This window comes from Setaria italica, chromosome III (assembly GCF_000263155.2).
Source record: "Setaria italica strain Yugu1 chromosome III, Setaria_italica_v2.0, whole genome shotgun sequence".
Lineage (NCBI taxonomy): Eukaryota > Viridiplantae > Streptophyta > Magnoliopsida > Poales > Poaceae > Setaria > Setaria italica.
In genome coordinates, this window is record NC_028452.1 from 13,157,196 (window position 1) to 13,178,218 (window position 21,023).

General features: G+C 45.4%; 5 protein-coding genes across 7 annotated transcripts; 3 read left to right on the forward strand and 2 right to left on the reverse strand.

Moving 5' to 3' along the window:
* Window positions 1-2,421: 2,421 nt before the first annotated feature.
* On the reverse strand, window positions 2,422-6,428 carry LOC101780097 (cyclic phosphodiesterase). 3 transcript variants are annotated; one of them, XM_004961434.4, is made up of 4 exons: window positions 5,969-6,428; window positions 5,704-5,758; window positions 5,373-5,626; window positions 2,422-4,929 (listed from the first exon to the last, which is right to left on the reverse strand). In XM_004961434.4, the coding sequence occupies exons 1-3, from the start codon at window positions 6,398-6,400 to the stop codon at window positions 5,421-5,423; spliced, it is 693 nt and encodes a 230-aa protein (XP_004961491.1). In that variant the 5' UTR covers window positions 6,401-6,428; the 3' UTR covers window positions 2,422-4,929; window positions 5,373-5,420. The 3 variants fall into 3 exon arrangements, with proteins under 3 accessions (XP_004961491.1, XP_004961490.1, XP_004961489.1); XM_004961433.4 differs by having other exon boundaries at window positions 2,422-4,887; window positions 5,969-6,427; XM_004961432.4 differs by lacking the exon at window positions 2,422-4,929 and having other exon boundaries at window positions 5,190-5,626; window positions 5,969-6,427.
* On the forward strand, window positions 3,361-5,073 carry LOC101781045 (protein HEADING DATE 3A-like). Its single transcript, XM_004961435.4, has 4 exons — window positions 3,361-3,549; window positions 3,753-3,814; window positions 3,901-3,941; window positions 4,687-5,073. Exons 1-4 carry the CDS (start codon window positions 3,379-3,381, stop codon window positions 4,914-4,916), a joined length of 504 nt encoding a protein of 167 aa, XP_004961492.1. The 5' UTR covers window positions 3,361-3,378; the 3' UTR covers window positions 4,917-5,073.
* Window positions 6,429-7,210: 782 nt separating the features above from the next.
* LOC101781447 lies at window positions 7,211-9,025 on the reverse strand. The gene is made up of 2 exons (XM_004961436.2): window positions 8,759-9,025; window positions 7,211-7,630 (listed from the first exon to the last, which is right to left on the reverse strand). The coding sequence occupies exons 1-2, from the start codon at window positions 8,908-8,910 to the stop codon at window positions 7,549-7,551; spliced, it is 234 nt and encodes a 77-aa protein (XP_004961493.1). The 5' UTR covers window positions 8,911-9,025; the 3' UTR covers window positions 7,211-7,548.
* A 242-nt stretch (window positions 9,026-9,267) lies between these two features.
* LOC101781852 (non-symbiotic hemoglobin) lies at window positions 9,268-12,380 on the forward strand. Its single transcript, XM_004961437.3, has 4 exons — window positions 9,268-9,559; window positions 11,532-11,649; window positions 11,760-11,876; window positions 12,047-12,380. The coding sequence occupies exons 1-4, from the start codon at window positions 9,396-9,398 to the stop codon at window positions 12,188-12,190; spliced, it is 543 nt and encodes a 180-aa protein (XP_004961494.1). The 5' UTR covers window positions 9,268-9,395; the 3' UTR covers window positions 12,191-12,380.
* Window positions 12,381-13,568: 1,188 nt separating this feature from the next.
* Window positions 13,569-17,272, forward strand: LOC101782252 (gamma-glutamyl hydrolase 2). The gene is made up of 10 exons (XM_004961438.2): window positions 13,569-13,978; window positions 14,128-14,214; window positions 14,749-14,838; window positions 15,125-15,216; window positions 15,684-15,744; window positions 15,936-16,025; window positions 16,202-16,264; window positions 16,433-16,521; window positions 16,795-16,887; window positions 16,971-17,272. The coding sequence occupies exons 1-10, from the start codon at window positions 13,637-13,639 to the stop codon at window positions 17,002-17,004; spliced, it is 1,041 nt and encodes a 346-aa protein (XP_004961495.1). The 5' UTR covers window positions 13,569-13,636; the 3' UTR covers window positions 17,005-17,272.
* Window positions 17,273-21,023: the final 3,751 nt, after the last annotated feature.

The following is a 21,023-nucleotide window of genomic DNA, read 5'->3' on the forward strand; positions in this document are numbered from 1 at the left end:
TGATTACGTCGTATTTACTAGCAAAACACAATATGCTCCAAAATAAAATATATATGCAATAATGGAGTTATTTCAAGTGCCAAGTGGCGGGTTAGTATAATAATTAATCCAGAAACACCACTTAAGCAAATGAGTATCTAGCCTAGTGGTTAGAGCACCTGAGTAGCATCCAGTGGGCCCGGATTCGACTTCATGTTGGGCGAATTAAACGGGTCTAGAATAAAATATTAGAAAAAAATAGGTAGCTGCTAACTTAAACACCACTTAAATAGAAGTAAAAGGTGACAATAACGAGCGCAAAAAATAAGCAACTGATCTTTAAAGCGCATAGAAGCCTTCTATGTAAAAATAGGGAATTCGTTTTGTTCTTCACTTGAAGCGTTTAATAATCTTTAAAGAGCTCCCTTTCCACGATCAAGTGAAGACGAACTACGTGCGACTGTCCGAAAAGAGGAATCAGGCCTTTTTGAACATGAACAGAACACAAGAAAGAGGGGGTGTTTGGTTCCTTTGCTTATTTTTAACACGTGTCACATCGAATGTTTAGATACTAATTAGAAGTATTAAACGTAGACTATTTACAAAATCCATTACATAAGTGGAGGCTAAATGGCGAGATGAATCTATTAAGCCTAATTAATCCATCATTAACAAATATTTACTGTAGCAACACATTATCAATCATGGACTAATTAGGCTTAATAGATTCGTCTCGCCGTTTAGCCTCCACTTATGTAATGGATTTTGTAAAGAGTCTACGTTTAATACTCCTAATTAGTATCTAAATATTTGATGTGATGGATGCTAAAAATAAATCAGAGGAACCAAACCAGACCTTAGTATCTAAACATTCGATGTGACAGGTGCTAAAAATAAGCAAGGTCAGAATCAGGTGTTTGACAGGGCCATACTAGACGCGTCACGTGCGCAACGGAACGGATTGGATGCCGTCGCGTCTTTGCTCAGCTATAGTGTAGAAAGAAAGCATCGCGCGCACCTGACAGCCACAGGCACGAGGATGCTCGCAAATAACACTGGGCAAGTGGGGAACACACCCATCTGTATGGATGATTTTTCGGAGGATTGTAGGAGCTACCACATTAGTTTCCGTAAAATCGCTGGAAGCCAGACACAGTAATAAGGGCTCGTTTGGTGGGGCTCCAGCTCCGGCTCCAATCGCGGCTTCTGCTGGAGCCCTACCAAAGGGCAGCGTCACAAACGGCTGTGCGAGTGGAGCACCCATGGAGCCGGAGCCCTTTTTTACTGCCGAGGAGGAGCTAAAAATAGTGGCTCCTTCGGCTCCTCCTCTTCCTTGGGGAGGACCCACAGGAGTTTTGCCAAACGTTTTTTCAAAAGGAGGAGCCGGAGAAGCCACTCCACTAAAGGAGTCAGAGCCGGAGCCGTTTTCAGAGGAGCCGGAGCCCTACCAAACTGGCCCTAAAGATAACAAAAAGGAGTGTTCAGAATGTTCTCGTATTTGATCGCACGCCTTTTGCCAACATTTTTGTTATCACCAGGAAAGATATGCTTCGCCTTTCACATGTTTGAAAGTAACCTAGGACTAAGGAAGTAAGGAGCACATCCCTTCCACAGTTTCAGCATCAGCAAGCAAGATCAGATATCGTCCCCAGTCGCTCGACCACAGCCACAGTAAAAGACTAATTTAAGGGTGCCTCCAAAAGTTAACCATGGGACAAGAACAACGGATTGTAAAAGCTCCCAAGGTATATATTCATATTTCACCCCCCATGTGAAGAAGGATCAACTGGATTCTACTTTGCTAGCACAGGGGGGGACTAGAACAGAATCCTTATCATGCTTGAAGAAAAGCTGGAGTCAATTTCCGATGTACGCCTAGAGAATCCCAGCATGTACAATACCTGAATCTGTGCATAGAGTCTAAGAAATACCCTGCACAGCTAGCTCACTGGGTGAACCTAATGTATCATGAACAACAAGTAATGACAGATACCGGATGTTGAAAGTAATATAAGGGCATGTTGACCTCTTGGATTACATTCTACATGGAAAGTAGAGATCAAGTAAACAAGGGATTTGAATAAACGTTGTAATAATTCTGATAATATGCCGCAGTACATGATCAAAACAGAGACAACACACTGAAGAAACAATCCATATGCGACTGAAGGAACCCATCCAATAGCAAGGATCAAATTCACCAGCTATCTTAGATATTTGGCAAAAACTTTGAAAAGAACAAAACGATGGCTTCAAGAATATGCAGGGAGCTCGTTTCTATGGTGGCCTCCCTGTTTCAACACAAGAGGAATTTCCCTAATATCTGAGCTTAAATGAAAAATAACTCTCATGCAACCAAAAGAGCACACCAAAAAGGAAGCAACTAGTATCAAACTTAGTAATACACAAACTAACTTAAAGAGATCTGGCAGAACTTGCACAGAACAAAACAAATGGTCCCAACAGTTTCTTTGGTGATAACTGAAGAGTGAAGAGTCATGTCCCTTCCATGATGAAAACTAAATCATCAGCATCAGAAGGAGGAGTTTCCATTGTACATGATGTTAACGCACCCAGGCTCACAGCCTTGCAAAGGGATTGTGCTTTGCTATTCCTAATGTACCATATCTGTGATCCCTAAATTTACATGGTATAAATCCCCTAGATCTTCTGTACAGCACGAGTTCTCAATGGGTGGAAATGCAACTCAACGCTGGTGTATGGTGTTTGCGTGTAACAACAAATGCTGTAAGTTATTCATCAGCACAATTTCAGATAAGATGAAAAGAGAAACAAAATAAAAGTGGTTAGATATCTAACCTGATATGCTGTTGCAAGGAAAATAGAACATGCTAAATGCACCTCAATGTTCAGCACTGCTACAGCTGGTTGCAATAAAGGTTGCCAGTAGTTCACATGCTTTGCTCCAGCAAATCCCAGTGATGCTAATAAATAAGTTGTTAAAGCATACAAATTGAAAAATTATACTACCTGGTTACTCCACAGAGGAGATCATGCTTTAATAGGCAAGTACGATACACGATTCAGCTATCTGGGCGATGAACAGTTGCAGAACCCAGAACACATAAAGACCGGTGCTTGTATTTCGGCTGCATGGGCACTACAAGTTCTCAAATTTAGGCTGCACACTATTCTAAATCATAAAGTTTGCTTGAGCATAAATGGACCGAAGGATGCTGCAGTACTGGCAGCACCTGCCCTGGCTCTGCCCCTGATGATGCATGGCATGAGACTGGTATCTCTTAGAAAGGTGAATAAGACAGCCTACCTCAACTCGGATATAAATAGTTCACGCTCAGACTGCAGCTCCCCCCAGGTCCATAGAGAGGTAGTTCAGAGTTCTAACACTAGCAACAACATTCAATCGATCCTTTGGTTATGGCTTATGTCATACAGGATGTGTTGGATACCTTTACACCAACCGTTCCACTCAGAATAACATACAAGAACAGGCTCCTTCTGTCAGGTGCTGAGCTAAAGCCATCTGCGGTTGCAAGTAAACCACGAGTTGATATTGGTGGCAATGACATGAGGACTTTCTACACCCTGGTGAGCTAAGTGATTTATAGATATATGCTACCAAATGGGAGAATGTATGCCAATCCTTTTGTTATTAACAAATAAAAGTATTATGCACATTGCAGAAGATTTATCAGTATGATTCTCAATAAATTTAATAGGAACAAAAGGCCTTAAAGTTTGCAGTATATCTCACACGTCTATATGCTAACGTGTTTGTCTTTGACTTGAAGGTACTGATTGACCCGGATGCCCCAAATCCAAGCCATCCCTCACTAAGGGAGTACTTGCACTGGTAAATCAAGTGCAACATATTCCACTCTTTCAAGATTTGGTTCCTTTTAGTTTGCCTTATTAAGATAATGCTTCATTCTTGTGTAGGATGGTGACAGATATTCCTGAAACAACTAACGTCGGCTTTGGTATGAATGCATATAGTGATTTGTCATTCCATTTCATTTTGGCTGAATTTTTGCAGATGTGGAGCACAGGTTTCAGTCTCCTCATACCTGTTGACTATCACTGAATTGAAGCAGATTAGGATGCATTTGATTCAAGAAATCAGCAACCATAAACCAAATATTAGACCAACTTGTTATATGAAAGTACTATGCCAGCTTAGTGCTTACATGGTGACACAATGGGAACCCACAAATTATAACATGCACAATAATATGACAAATGCCACTAATTTAGTAACATAACTAATAGAGAAATGAGGTAGAATTCAATTTCGATCTAGGCCATTATCAGATTCAGGATATCTTAATATTAAACATGAACTAGTGTAAACTGGCATAAATATGCTTAACAAAGCCCCTGTTGGTCCTTTAATTGGTTGATAACCTTGAGGACACATTTCAGCAGAGCTAGGTTCAAATTGCAAGTAGTTCACAGTGTATTTTTATTTACAGTTGTCATCTTAAAGTTCTGAATGTTCTAGATTTTGAGTATATATAGAGTTTTGCCATACTTGGTTTTGCCTGAGACTTTGAAACAAACAGATAATGGAAATAAAACAGCTCTATTTGTCTCAAGTAAGCAGACCTATATCTAAAAGATTTATATTTATCTAGAAAGAGTAAACAGCATTACAACATACATTGTTTCCAACCAGTTTAATGCTCCTTAAACTCTTCAGTAGATAATGTCGGGATGCTCTTGCAGGCCAAGAGCTAGTATTTTATGAGAGCCCAGAGCCAAGATCTGGTATCCACAGGATGGTGTTTGTGCTGTTCCGGCAACTTGGAAGGGGCACAGTTTTTGCACCAGAAATGCGCCACAACTTCAACTGCAGAAGCTTTGCACGGCAATATCACCTCAATATTGCCACCGCTACATACTTCAACTGTCAAAGGGAAGCTGGGTCTGGTGGAAGAAGGTTTAGGGATGAGTAGAGACCATACACCACTGTATGGTCACAATAAAGAAATATCATCAATAATGTGCCCTATATTGAACGGAAAATGTACCACCTCTATAGGCTGCATGGTATGTATCGTACACTATGATTGTATTGACTCAAAGGGTTGAGAGCTTAGTCTCTTTATGGAATATAGCCCAATTACTAGTATATTTCATGGTTTTAATCAGAAGGTATTCTCTAACGTGATACCAATACAGTTTCAGGTTCTCACAAGAGTACCTGCTTGTTTCAACAGGTGTTAACATACCCAGCACAATCTAAACCATCCAAAGTATATTTCAAGGAAAACCAAATATACATAACATAACAGGTTTTTACATTATTCCGTACTTCAATCCGAAGTACACTTATTCCAATTGAAAGTGGTACTGGTGATACGAACCAGGAGCTTAGAAAAGTAAACAGTAAGGTGCTTAGAAAGCCTTACGAATTCTCAACTTGACTTGCAGCAGAATCACCATGGAGAGGAAACTAATCAATTCTTTTCAAGATGGCACACCTCCACCAACTCCCATGACTCCAAGCTTTTATCTGCAGTGTCTGTTCTATAGAGAGCAAGATCAGAGATCTCAAACTCCAATCCACAGATATCCTTGTCCAGCTCCTCTACCATCTTCCTTGCCTCCTCCTTCTCCTCATCTGTCAGGTCTCCATATAAGAGGCTAACATGCGGCATGTATGCTGCAATTGCGCAACCAAGTGTCAATAGCCACTAACATGTGCTTTTTTCAGGAACAGAATTCAACTAGTACACTCACGAGTCTTTCTCTGGTAACCGAAGTGTCCACAGCAGTGATCACTCGCTGCCACCACCTGACATAATTCAGAAGAAATTGATACTGGTATAAGAAAACCAAATCACTCAAAAGCATACTGAATCAGCATTTCGTCCGGGTTTCAGAACCAATTGTAAGCCCGAAATTCTGGCCAAATCAAACTTGAATCCACGGCCACTCGCGCCGCACTTGCTAAACTAGGCAATCGCTACAAGGAGACGAGGCCACGAGGAGAAGAGACGCTAACCTCGGGGGTGGGCTCCAGGAGGAGGTAGACACACTGGTAGAAGAAGGTGCCGCGGGCGACCCCCGTGACGCGGGCGGTGTAGGGTTGGACGCCGGCGGCGGCGGCGCGTAGAACCTCGACGGCTGCCGAGCGGCGGCTGCGGAAGTCTCCGACGACGGTCGCGTGCGGCTCGAAGGCCGGGCCGCCGTGCGCGGCGCGGAGGCCCTCCATGATGCGGCGGAGGCGGTCGCGGACGGGAGCCGGCGGGATTGCCCACACAGAGTACACCTCCTCCGGCGACTGGTCGGCGGGGTCCATACGGGCTGAGACTGACCGGCGGTGAGGTCGGAGGCGGAGACGGGGGAGCGGGGTTAGGCGCGGCGAATGGCAAGGTGGGGAGCGGAGGGAGGGCACAAGCGCAGTGGAATATGCTTTGCCGCCGAGGAGAAGCATCGCGGCGCGGGACGCCGAAGCGCTCCGGCTACCAGTGCAGTCGGTACGGTGCCTTGCATAGATGAGACACTGACTGGTGGGTCCATTGACTGGGACACGGGCTTGTCGGCCCACTGCCAGTGGAAAACGCTAAACAAGCTCTGATTACGCATGTTATCGTAGTACCAACCTAACAATGACTAATCCAATCTGGATCTAGATCAAGCCCTTGTTGGCCAACTTTGGACAACCAAAATTACTGTAGCAATACTGTAGCGTTTCGTTTGTATTTATGAATTATTATCCAAATACTGACTAATTAGGCTCAAAAGATTCGTCTCGCAAAGTACAACAAAACTGTGCAATTAATTTTTGATTTCGTCTACGTTCAGTACTCCATGCATGTACCGCAAGTTTGATGTGACGGGGAATCTTCTTTTTGCATAGTGCCAAAGTTAGGATTTTGGGGGAACTAAACATGACCCTAGTGCAACACGCAAACTTCGAATAAAATGTGAGGACTTGGCATTGACTTCAGGAATAACAAATCCAGTCTTGCATGTGTTTGGGGGTGCAAATGGATCAAATACAAAGCAAACAACGTCCAGGCCACATGCTTACACTACAATTTGAATGTGACCACAAATACAATACTCTCATATTTTGACGCGGACCGGAAAAGAGATCAGATACAGATAACATGACAATAATATTCTGCAATGCAGTACTATGTAAATATTGAATAGAATTAATCGAGCAAAAGAAATGCAAAGAGCATTAAATTGAAAAAGTGCCAATCAAAGAGAACCTGCATGGCTGCATCAAATCACATGTATAATGGGTTGTCAAATTAATCAGAGTGAAGATAGTACACAAATCCACCATTTCATTTGCAAGTATATGGATTCTTCTCAACTACAGAAAGTCTCAAATATAGAACTAGACAGGATATCCTGATATCCATCATCATCGAGTAGACATCTTATTGACATTAAAGATCCCTCTTTTTGCAATATTATTTCAGAACCCGAACCTCAAGTATCCTCCGTTATTGAGTAAAAATAGTCTCAAGGTTAAAAATCCTACAGAACATTTTTTTACAAGGACTAGATCAAAATCCTGGAACTCACACTTTGAATTTCATGATACGTAAAAGAGTGTAATATCATCTAATGCTTGTCCTCCTTGGGTGCAGCATCTTTCTTGGCAGCTTGAGACTCCAACTCCTTTACTGAAGATCCCTCTGTAGATCTGTTGTAACATGAACATGGATAAATGAGGTCTGTTGAAGCATGGATAAAACGTGCTTGTGATTTCAACAAATATGCAAAGCAGGAGACTCAAAATGGATACGACAAAAGGTGCATGACAACAAAAATTGACAATGACTTTAGTAAAGTTTAATATATAAAGTTATAACCATATCGCGACTAATTTATATGAAAAATATGATAGTTGATGGCTTCTTCTGAATCCATATAACAACAGATCATCTCAGTGAAAAAATCACATAATAGTCCAAATAAGGTGAAATCAATCTCATTATGCAGTATTCATGAATGGTGATTTCTGAACCTAGTAAACAACACACCTCCCTCCCATGATCACATCTCTTGGATGAGATTCATCCTCTTGCTAAGGAGTGGAGGCAAACACAAGGCATCCTGATCCGGCCACAGCCTCCCAGTGGCAAGCACACCTAGAGTCCTAGACCTGTTGCTTCATTTGTTCTTCCGTAGTTCCATCAAAATGTATTGCTTTCCACTCTTTATGAGTTCAAGTTCTTTTATTTCTCTTGATTTTGTGGTCAGCTGGTGCGAATTTTGAACATGTAGCATTTTTTATGCATCTCAAATTGTGTTCTTATACGCATGTACTATCTGAAAATCTCTTATCCCCCTCCTGTTCAATCTCTTCTATGCAGAAAATTATCCTTCAGCTCTTGTTTTGATTTGCGCTTCACAGTCCTATACTAATAGGTTTTTTTCTTTTCGAAAGGCGTGGATCATTGCTGACTTCTATACCGTTAGTCATCACACTGAACATTGCAAGGGGTCCGTATCATTACCAACACAAATTAAACATCCAGATTTCACCAATTCCCTTTACAATCCTATTGTCTCAAAACATTTAGCCTTTGCAATTTCATAAATCAAACCAAATGTCACCTAAATTTCCAGTCCTACCTGGTTCCACTGCAGTTCACTTAACCAGACTAAACTAAAAGTACACCATAAACCAAATTTTCTTATCACTTTAAAACTAGGAGCTAATCCATTCGAGATCCAATCCGGGCGGGTTCAATCACCCAAATCAGCCGCATGGCTAACCGACGGGAACTGGATAAAAGCAAGAGCTGAGAAGATGAAGGGAGCGTACTTGGCGGCGGCGGCGGACTCCTCCTCGAGCCAGTTGCGGATGTGGCGCACGTTGCGGCGGAACATGGTGGCCGACTGCTTGACGTCTTTCCGCAGCAGCATCACCGCCGCGCCCACCCCCACCACCGTCAGGATGAAGTTCGTGAGCGCCATCCCACGCCGCTCTCCCTCGCGCGCAGCTCCCCGCTCGCCTCCCAGCCACCCACGATCCAAAACCCTAGCGCAGAGCCGGAGACAGAGCAGCGGCGAGGAGGCGGCCAAAAGCAAATGGTACGGCACCAGTCGACCGGAAGAGCTTGCTAGTCACGATGAACTTACAGGCCGTGGGCTGAGAAATGGGCTTCTGGGAAAGGCCCAGCCGGCCAGTCACCGTGCTTGGCCCATCTATGTTCAGGCCCATCTACTTGCACTCTGTGCTGCTGACATGCGTCCATACCGCCGGCCATGTCGATCTCAAATTCTCGATCTGGTCCCTAGTCGGTGGCTGGCTGCTGCTTGTGGCCAACGGCCAACCGATCGCAGCGCTCGAGGCAGCCACACGCCTTCTTCAGTCTTCAGACTGGGATAGACCGCTCCACTAGCCTGACGACGGATAGGACACACGAGCTGCAGCAGCCGCGCCGCAGGCTGCGAGAGCAATGGAAGCTGCAGGGGCGGAGAAGGATGCCAACCCGAGCATGAGCAAGCCGGCGGATGCGACTGCCACCGGCGTCTTCGGCGAGGAGCAGGAGGCGCTCGTGCTGGGCGCGTGGAACGCCATGAAGGGCGACTCGGCGTCGCTTGCGCTCAAGTTCTTCCTGAGGTACCACCACCACTACCGTTCCATCGCGTCTTGCAGTTGTTGAGCTGAGCCCCTGTCATAACGCTAGGGAGCTTATGATTCAGTAAACAGAATATAGATTCCATGATTGCTAGATTGATCCGTAGGGATTGATGAAGAGTGAGCTGATGATGGAATTTTTCTTCGATAAATAGAATAGGAAACTTAAGATTAAAATGCTCCGGAATGGAAACGAGGGAATGTCCACAATACCCGGATTTAGTCGGATCCAATTCGAGGGATTTTGTAGATTCATTAATCAGGGCTTGGCAGAAGAACTTGAGAAATTCTAGACGAAATTTAAAGAAGTGGTGCACACTTAAAAGAGAGAAAATTATAGAAATTTGTGAGCTGTCTTGGTGTTTCCGGCGAATTTTAAAAAGCTCATCGTGCTGATGATGGTGGACTGTTTATTGATTCTGTTGCTTGGTACTTGATACGCATCATGATCGATCTTTTTTCTCTAATTTTCTTCACGGATCCGGGGATCAGTCGCCGTCGCTCTAAGACACGCAAAACTCTATAAAATTGCAATCTAGGTTCCTGCGACATTCAGGTTACTGTTACTTGGTGATGGCCTAATGGCAATGTCACGAAGAGAATTCCTGAGCATTTGGAGATGATCCAACTAGCAGCTAACTTAATTCTAAGTACAAATAAAGACACGAGATTTCGAATTTGTGAAACTGAAAGATGGCAATGTTATCATGCTGTAGAACAAACAAAATCTGCATCCATGTCGCTATGCATATAAAAAAGGAAGAAAAGACGATGTCATCTTCCACTACTGTGTGGGTGTGGCCAGCACATGGGCGGACGACCGATCACCCGAAAGTCTACTGGGAATCATTACGATAGCTTAGTTTTTCGGATCAGAAGATGCCCCTGGCTCGCTCGCACGATCAAGGGCCACCCACCTCTCCGTAAAATCAAATGATCAGGCAAGACCTGTAGCTAGTTTCTCCCCACACTAGAAGGCCACCCCCAGCTACCTATATATATATCTTGCTCATCCTAAAGTAGCATCACACCATAACACCAGTACCAAGCAACAGCAGACAGTAGACAATGGGGTTCAGTGAGGCTCAGGAAGAGCTTGTCCTACGCTCCTGGAAGAGCTTTTTTACCGTACACAAATACTACTACTTAGGAAGTGTTTGGATCCTCGGACTAAACTTTAGTTCCTGTCACATCGAATGTTTAGATATTAATTAGGAGTATTAAACATAGACTATTTACAAAACCCGTTGCACAGATGGAGGCTAAACGGCGAGACGAATCTATTAAGCCTAATTAGTCCATGATTTGACAATGTGCTGCTACAATAACCATTTGCTAATGATGAATTAATTAGGCTTAATAGATTTGTCTCGCCGTTTAGCCTCCATCTGTGTAATTAGTTTTATAATTAACTCATATTTAGTCCTCCTAATTAGCCTCCGGATATTCGATGTGACACGGACTAAACTTTAGCTCCATGATCCAAACACCCCCTTAGTAGTATATAGTATATATGAGATTTAACCATTCATTATTAATAATAATTTAGTAATAATTATATTATAAAAAGTGATATTTGAAATGGAATGGTCTTTTAAAATTTATGCTAGTGTCAAAAAAATATTATAGTGATGTTATTTATGTTCTTTTACCATGATACCCTTATACTACTCATGTATACTACCTATACCACAGGTGAAGGTTTCAGTAGTACAATTAATCTTGACCGTCGGATGTTTTATAGTCTAGTATTATGTACCGTAAAAGAGCTCATCATGGAAAGCCGAAGACACCGAGTCCATTGCTCTCAAGTTCTTCTTCAGCTGTGGCGACCGACCTTCACATGCATTGTTCATCACGATTTAGCATTTCCTTGGATTATGTATATGCATTACTATCATGTAACTTATCACAAGTACTGAACCTGCTGCCATTTTGTCGGGGGAAAAAATAGGATTTTTGAGATCGCGCCGGGCGCCAAGCAGATGTTCTCCTTCCTGCGCGACGCCGTCGACGCGCCCCTGGAGAACCACCCCAAGCTCAAGGCGCACGCCGTGAGCGTCTTCGTCATGGTGAGCAAGCAGCCGTTCGCGGTTCGCCCTCTCTTTGTACTCTCTGCGCAGCAGCAAACAGGCTAACAGCTTCGTCGTCTGGATTCTGCCGGTGTAATTGGTCTGTGCAGGCTTGCGAGTCCGCGACGCAGCTGAGGAACACCGGCGACGTGAAGGTCAGGGAGGCGGCCCTGAAGCGGCTGGGCGCGACGCACGTCAAGGCCGGCGTCGCCGACGCGCACTTTGAGGTGAGTGTTCCATGGACACACGGTGTTGCAAAGACTGCATTTTGATTTCTTCAGCGCTTCAGTTGAAGCAAGCGATAGATTGACTCCGAGGGAAACACTCAGAAAGAATCTGATCTTTTTTTTTTTTGAAAGACCGAAAGAATCTGATCTGAAACACGCAAAACGCGCAGGTGGTGAAGACGGCGCTGCTGGACACCATCCGTGACGCGGTCCCGGACATGTGGACGCCGGAGATGAAGGCGGCGTGGGAGGAGGCCTATGACCAGCTGGCCGCCGCCATCAAGGAGGAGATGAAGAACGCCGCCGCCGCTTGAGCTCATCGTTAGCATAACACACACGCGCACCCTGCTGCGTAAAGACCCGCGCTGATGGGGAGAGCTTTGAACTGCCACCACCACTGTTGCCAAGCTGTTGCTACTACGTACTTCTGTATTCTGTTTGTCAACCATGTCGTTGGTGAATAAACCTTTAATTATACTACAACAGAACCCGTTTGCACGGCAAGACATGGACGTCATTCCAATGGCGACGGGCTGTGTCCTGTGTGGCTGTGTCCACGACGAAGTAGCTAGAATCCGAGCCGTGCGCGCCGAATGGGGACGGCATCTCCGGCCTTGGTGTCCGCGGCCGGGCGCCCGTCGGCGCGGCTGTGTTCAGTTGGCCTGCGCTGCTGGTCACCATAGCAGGGCAGGACGCTACTAGCAGCGCGTCGCACGGTCACGCTGCTGCCGCGGTTCGTGCCGGGAGGGGCTCGCGGGCGCGGCCGTCACCTCTCGCGACCCGCGGTCTCGCCCCTGCCTGCCGGCAGAGGCCCTTTTTCGGTGGGAGCCGCGGGACCCTGGGGAACGGGCATGGTCACGCTGTTGCAATGTTGCGGCGCACTGTGTATTGAGTGTAACGAAAAGGAAAAAGGCTCGCATGGGCCTGTCGCCTGTCCAGCAAAAGCGACAGGCATATCCTTTCATAAAAACGTACTGTGCATCACAGTTTATCACAGGCGAAAAAAAATATAGGCGAAACGAGTGGCAGGCCACGAAACAACAAGGCGATCGATGCGCCAAGAACGCTGTAGCGACTACTAGTCCTTTTCGCGTGCGACGCGAGGACAGACAAATACGACTGCAGAATGCGGATCCCCGTATCAGCACAGTGACACGCCGTCCAATTCAGGATAAGCACCCTTGGCTTGACGGAATTAGGCTATCCGATTACTAGTCGGCAGTGCCCAATCCGGCCGAGATGGAGTTTTAAATAATTTAAAATGAACAAAAAAATTTAAAAAAATCCGCCTAAGATGGCGGAGGGGATACACCCCACTAAAGTTTACCACCCAACACATCAAATGTTGATACTAATTAAATATAGACTAATTACAAAACTAATTGCACAGATGAAGTCTAATTCGTGAGACGAATCTATTAAACCTAATTAGTCCATGATTTGATAATGGGGTGCTACAGTAACCATTTGCTAATGACAGATACGCTTAATAAATTCGTCTCGCGAATTAGCACAGGGTTATGCAATTAGTTTTATAATTAGTTCATATTTAATCTTTCTAATTAGTATCCGAACCTCCAATGTAACACTAGCCGAAGTTTAGCACCAGCCGAAGCGAAGGGAAAGCGACCGATGCCGGCGGAGACCGACGCCTGCGGAGCCCCGCCGCCTCTTTTAACTGCCCCGGCCGTCTCGCGTCCGTCACAGGCCACGCCACGCACAACTGCACAGACGGCCGCCTCACGCCAGTAGTCTTGCCAATGGACTCGTCACGCGGCCCCCACCTGCTCCTCCCCCTCCTCCTGCCCGCCCTCCTAGTCCTCGCCCTCGCCCCGTCGTCGGCGCGCGCGGCGGAGCCGGGGGTCATCCGGCTGCCGAGCGGGAAAGCGGGGGCGCGGGCGTGCGCAGCGCCGGCGGACCCCGCGGCTTACGACCGCCCCGTCATCGGCATCGTCTCGCACCCGGGGGACGGCGCGGGCGGGAGGATCAGCAACGGCACCGCCACCTCCTACATCGGCGCCTCCTACGTCAAGTTCGTCGAGGCCGCCGGCGCGCGCGTCATCCCGCTCGTCTACAACGAGCCCGAGGAGCGCCTGCTCGAGGTGCGTGCTCGGTGCTCTGCTGAAGATTCTAGCTGTCTTTTTCAATCATGCCTTCTCATGAAAATGGCTATTGGCTTGCAAGTAATTGCTTGGTGGCCCAGCTTTTTTTAGTTTTATATATCACTCGTTGCTGATTTTTTCCCCTTCAGAAACTGAGTTTGGTGAATGGTGTGCTGTTCACTGGTGGATCAGAGAAGCAAGGTGTATACTTTGAGACAATTAAAAAATCGTTTCAGGTAGATTGCTTTTTTAAACACTGTTTGAAAGTATCCTGCACTTTTATTATTGAATTACAGTACAACATATCGCATTCCAGTATTATAACTTTGCATAATCTATTTTATATGCCTAAGGGTGTTTGGATACGAGGTGCTAAACTTTAACAAGGTCACATCGGATGTTCGGATGCTAATTAGGAGGACTAAATATGAACTAATTACAAAACTAATTGCACAGATGGAGTCTAATTCGCGAGATGAATCTATTAAGGCTAATTAATCCATCATTAGCAAATGGTTACTGTAGCACCACATTGTCAAATCATGGACTAATTGGGCTTAATAGATTCGTCTCGTGAATTAGACTCCATTTGTGCAATTAGTTTTGTAATTAGACTATGTTTAATACTTCTAATTAGTATCCAAACATCCAATGTGACGGGTGCTAAAGTTTAGCAGGGGGTATCCAAACACCCCCTAAGCCTGAATGATAGTGATTATTGAACCAAATAATCACAATTTACTCTGACAAGTTCTTTTTTTCCCTGTCAGTATGCCTTGGACAGGAATGACGCAGGTGAACCATTTCCTGTGTTTGCTCAATGCCTAGGCTTTGAGCTTGTAAGCATGATTGTCAGCAAGGTAATTTAACTTCTCACAAATTTATCAACTTAGAAGTGTAATAATTAAAATATCAAAGGTAATCTTCTAACTTATTAATTATTTTCATTACGAAATCGATAGACTCGTACACCCGAGCAATAACAGTAATGCTTAGCTTGAATTTAGAATGTTTACCTTTGCTTGTCTGGTGTAAAGCACTGGAGCAAAGTACTGCAGTCTTCTCTTCCATGAAGACATCATTATTCCTGTTCATTTTGCCAATACTGGGCAGTGGGCACTAATTGTTCTTTTCCTATGTTGCTAGGACAATAATATCTTGGAAATGTTTGACGCCCAGAATCAAGCATCTACTCTTCAGTTTCCCAGCTATTCTTTCGAGGGTACGGTGTTTCAAAGGTAGAGGTAGCTGCTTCATGCAATCATGCTCAAGCAAGTCTTTTATTTGCTACTGCTTGCTGTGGATGTTTAGAAAGACAATTTTTTTTGGGGGTGCTATCAAGATGATGCACGTAGAGAAACTATGGTTCAGCTTAAATGACATAAAATGATTCCCATGGAATTGCATATTTTTATTACTGTGTTATCAAAAGTGAAACTGTAGAATTTCCAGATGGGTTAAAGTAATGTATTTTACGATTCAGATAGCTTCAGAGATGGCTAATGGAACATAATTATATCTAGATTGGATTGTACATAACTAAATGCACTAAAACAGAGTGATTAATTTTAAGACGGGTGGAAAAATAAATTGTGTATGAAGGGCTACTACATTCAAAGATTTGATGTTCATGGTCTTTTATTTTCTACCTGTGCTCTTTGTGAATTCCTCCTGTCCTAACTTACTGAGTGGAAATTGTTCACAGATTTGACTCTGACCTCATCAAGAAAGTCAGCACCAGCTGTCTTGTCATGCAAAATCACAGAGTAAGTGCCCCTACTGGTCCTGCTTACATCTTTTCTCTCTCAGTTTCTTTTTCTTTTTTTACTTCAGCACCACCAACTTTCATGCAGCAGGCTGGTGATTATGATTGTATTTTACTATTTTATATGGAACAACTGAACTTAGTTACAAATTTAAGTTTGCTAACATAGCTTAATTTCTTCCTTGGTCACAGTATGGTATTTCACCAAAGCGTTTCCGAGAGAATGGTGAATTATCAAGTTTCTTCAGAATCTTGACTACATCGCCTGATGAAAATGGCAAGGTATAAATATCATACTTCTGCTCCTAGTCCTACATGCTAGTCTCTCTCGAAGGTGTCAAGTGGTATAAGTTGAACAGCTTTGATGAACTTGCGAATATACCGAAGTATCCGATCTGTATTAAAGCTCATCAATTCTTCCATTGCACAATTTAACATTCTTTCATTTGTCAAATCAGGTCTACGTCTCAACCGTACAAGCAAATAAATATCCAATCACTTGCACACAGTGGCATCCTGAGGTATGCTAGTTGTAGTTGTTTTGGGAGTTTCCATGCTCTATACTCTCATGGATTCTATGTTTTTTGGTTCTCTATGATTCTTTAATGTTCAAAAGTGATATACCATATTGTGGTCACTTACCAAACAGCAATGATTATATGCCACTATAAAAATTATCCTCATTGCAGAAAGCCATTTTTGAGTGGAGAAAACCAATGATACCACACAGTGAAGAAGCAGTACAAGTTACTCAACATTTTGCTAATCATTTTATCAGGTTCGTGGTTGTAACCTCTTAATATAGATTCCAATTTGGTGATGCTTTATCTGGCTATTTGTGGGTTCACTGATCATCGTTATCATTCTTTTGTGGAAATATACTCTAATCAATAGAAAACTGCACACCTCTTTTCTTTTTCTGTCCGTCACTATTATGGCAACATATATGCAAGAAGGAGCCATCTTTTTTTTTCAATGCTATTATGTGAACTGCGCATGAAAGAAAAATGGATACCATGCTTAGATAACTCTTCTCTCGGACGTGAAACAGCCAAGCTCGCAAGTCTCCCAACAGACCTCCTGCGGACAAGGTGCTTGATAACCTGATCTACAACTACAGCCCCACATTTAGCGGAAAAACCTCGTGAGTCTTAACTTTTATCTGCTACTAGGCTGCTACCCTATGTACCCTCGTATCAGCTGAATCAATGTCTTCATTCTTGCCAGGAAATCTTTTGAGGAGGTTTACATATTCTCCTAAGACTGGAGCAGGCGGCAGAGGGTCCTCCTGAACCAGCATTCAATTGCTATTGTGTTATGGCTGTGTATTTATCATACCTGTATTGTTCTCTTGCCGCCATATTGGTGGGCGCTGCTGTATTATTGTGGACTCGCAGTCGAGCCACCATCGCCTTCAGCAGGAACATATATGTACTGAACTGAAACATACCTTGAAGAGTATGTATGTTTATATGTGAGAGTTTGGAATCTAAAAGTTCTCCAAATCTGTGGACCTTTGGAAATTGAAAGACTGACCCAACTGATAGTTGAATGCTCTTTTCTTTCAAAAATAAACTAGTTGAATGCTCTGAGATCTGATTGGCGAAATCCATCGAGACCAAAAGTTGTGAATGTCGCTTCAGGTGAAAGGTCGGTACCATTGCCATTCGGAAATGCATGCGCTGCGGAGATTCTAGTTCGGGCGACAGATCCGCAATGACTCGGCTCGACCATCTTGCGCCATGCAGCATCGTCGCTTGTGACACCTCACCCATGCGGCCGGCGCAATGCTCCGCCGCATCAGCCATCAGCCGCGCCATGGAACCGGCCAAGCACCTTAGCTGATGCCATGCGCCGCGTTCCTGCCCAAAACGGGTCTCGTCCTGTTGCGCTCCTCGCGCCAGGGGCCCGCCGCCCTGGCCGCTGCTCCCGCGCCAACACCAGCAACCGGCGGGGACCCAGGCGCCGGCGCCTGCCGCTCTCGTTGGGGGTGATGACACGCATACTTGCGGTGTCTCCTTCCAGGAGCGTCGCCAATCCCTTCGCTCCGCGGCGGCGGGGGATCGCCGTCGCCGGAGCTTCGCCGCTGCGTCGATGGGCTCGCCGGGACGGGAAGGGAGAAGCGCGATCCAGTTATTTTGACTTTGCTACCTAGTTTGGATCGCGATGAATAATCGTGATCCGATTATTTACAATTCAAACCCTAAACTTTTCATTAAACCCCCCATTTTGGGTCGCGATTAATAATCGCGATCCGATTATTTATATTTTGCCCCTTGATATTTTCAGATCAGCCCTCCATTGCCTTTATGCAGCAGACGGTTGTTTGGCGCGCTCTCTCTGTCGTCCATTCTTCCTCCCTCCGCCGCCCACCAGGTCCGTCCGCCGCCACCCGGCACGCTCGTCAAGCGTCCGTTCGGCGCTTGGAATCGTAATCGCCTCTTCTGCAGTTCTGCTGACCAGCGAAAGAGGTTTCTTTGCAAGTGAACTCTCCTTCATATGGGCGGATGGCTTTGCTCGCTCGCTCTCTCTCGTCGCCGGTGCGTACAGCTGGGATGCGCTGTCGCCGGCGTCGGTGAAGGAGGTTCACTAGGGCTTGTTTCTCCTGGAGAGTGCAGACAAGATGCTCAATCGAATAAACCTAATTCACAACTACAGTACCGGACCTGTCAGGATTGGGCAATGGTGCAAATGTTCAGTTTCGTCAGTTTTCGGCAATAGAAGGGGAACAGAGCAAGTCGGTGCAATTCAGTTAGTTCTCTGCCAATTTGGTTCTTGTCCTCCAATTCTCGTTCTGAATCTTGCTATTTCGTTGTTCCTTTCCTCTTGCATCTGCACGTTCCTGACAGGACCCAAAGAAACTCGTGAGCATATATATAGCTCTGTACCATGCATCTGCTACTCAATGCGTTCCAGTCATCAGCTACACTCATGCTTCCATTGTTGCAGAAAAAAAAAGCATTTGATAAGGTGTAAATCTTCTCTAAGATAGAAGCGGATATGTCAGAGTCTTCTGGAAGAACCGCTGCAGTGTATGTAAATTGATTCATACGATTCATCTCTGAATCTACCTCATCCATTGCATAATAATGATGGTAGAAGCCAGTCCAATCCACTTTATTTGGTGATGAGGTGGTCACGAAGTCGAGTTAGCAGACCCAAACTGTATTTTCTGATAGTGATAGCACTGAAATTCTTCATCATCACTCAGAATATTATTTTTACAGTTGCATCTAACCTCCAATTGACAAACATCCTTGGGTGAAAATTGAAGTGTTCATTGTTGCTTTATGATATAATAACTTGACCAACTCAGAGGAGGCCATGGAATGGGACGAGAAACTGGAAGTTTTGACACCTTGAAAAACACTTCTGTAATCATCTGTTGGGCTAGCCCTCACCTTAGCTCGTACATTTCCAATCCCAACATCATCCATGGTGGTGCTGGTGATATGGCAGCACCTTTGCTAGCAGTCTCAGGTGGTGGCCGCAGCACTGGCTATGCTACTGTGTGACTAGCAAGCTCAATGGCAGAGCTGAACATGATGTCGATGTCGGACAGCTAGGCAAGGTCAATGCGTCGCTAGCGGGCTCAGTGATAGCAGGGGTGGATATGATGTGTTGGTGCGACTGTCTTCGAGCATATAATTCAGTGGAGCAATTATCTTTGTGCACAGCTCAGTCACCATCTCCTTGTCTCGGACATCACCTTGGTTGCTGGTTCTCCGTGCTCAGCATGTGGGGCTCCACCAGGTCCAGTGGCAATGGTAGGAGTGCTCACAGGTCACAGCCGCCCAGGTAAATCGAGGGCATATTCAGCACATTACGTGTGGTGGTCACATGTCAACATGACACTGAATTGCTAGGTGATGTTGGATTGCTGTCATCAGGGGCCATCGGCATGAGCAGAACATCCAACACACAACAATTGTCGTAGACCGTCCATGGGTGGTGTCTCGTGCTTGCTCTGCATCACCTCCAGATAGGAACCCGACGAGAGCCTCGACATACCCTGCCCTAGCAAAAACCACCACACTATCTGCTCCATAGACATTGTAGACTTGAGGCAGAACCTCCTCGGTCACCCGGTAGAGCATATGGGTCACGGTGACACGAAGGACAGCGCCTGCAGTGGCCTCTAGCTGACTCGACATTTCAACAAATAGTTGATGTGCGCCGCTCGTCTTGTCCAGATGTCAATGCATACTCCAGGGAGCTCGAGAGAGCGGGAAAACCGGGAGCTTCGACGACGAAGCCGTTTTGAAGGTGTCCTTTGGCAAAGCTTCACCAGAAGCTGATGGAGAAGCCCTGCCAAAGAAGGCCTCAACCTCAATGTCAAGCACACAACACCCATCATAGACACACCTACCCTGCAAGGCTTCAAAGCTGCTGCAGCTTGCAAAGTTGAACTGTATTGCACACAAACCACAACATCAGTACCTCTCTTTAGCATCCTCATGTCCTCCGCAACACCATAAGGATCAAACACTTGACGTAGCACTACTTCGGTCATTGGATAGTGAGCATAGGTGGTCACAACGTTGACTCCTTGAGGAGACGATTTGGAGCCGTTTCGAGCTGACTGCCCGGCACAGGCATTTCATCGAACAGGTTGGGGGCATCAACTCCTGCAGCCGCCTCCCTGCCACTCAACCATGCACCGATCGCACACGATGCAAATCCTCCCCCTTGCCATCTCAGCGGCCACAAGTCCTTCGGATTGAACTGCTCTGATAACCGCCGCCACGGCCAGCAGGCGGCGCGCGAGGATGCCGGCGACGGAGGGGAACGCCATGGTCGCCGGTTGCCCGAGGCTCTGCTGGAGGTTTATAGCGGAAGCTGATGCTGTGGTTTGGGTGAGAGGATTTGGTTTGGCGGGAGAGCAGAGCAGGTGACCGGTAAGACGAAGCCCGAAACCATCGCTCCTCGGAGACCGAATCGGACTTCCGAGTTCGAGTTCGTCTCGAAACTCGAACTCCTCCGTCGATACAGCCCCGTGGCAGAGACCACGAGCGATCACTCCAGGACAGAGTACAGGCCTTGGCCTTGTTTAGTTGCCTAAAATTTGGAGGTGCAAATTTACTGTGCTAGTACTGTAGCACACTGTAGCGTTTCGTTTGTATTTGTGAATTATTGTTCAAATATTGACTAATTAGGCTCAAAAGATTCGTCTCGCAAAGTACAACAAAACTGTACAATTAGTTTTTTATTTCGTCTACATTTAGTACTTCATGCATGTACCACAAGTTTGATGTGATGGAGAATCTTCTTTTTATATAG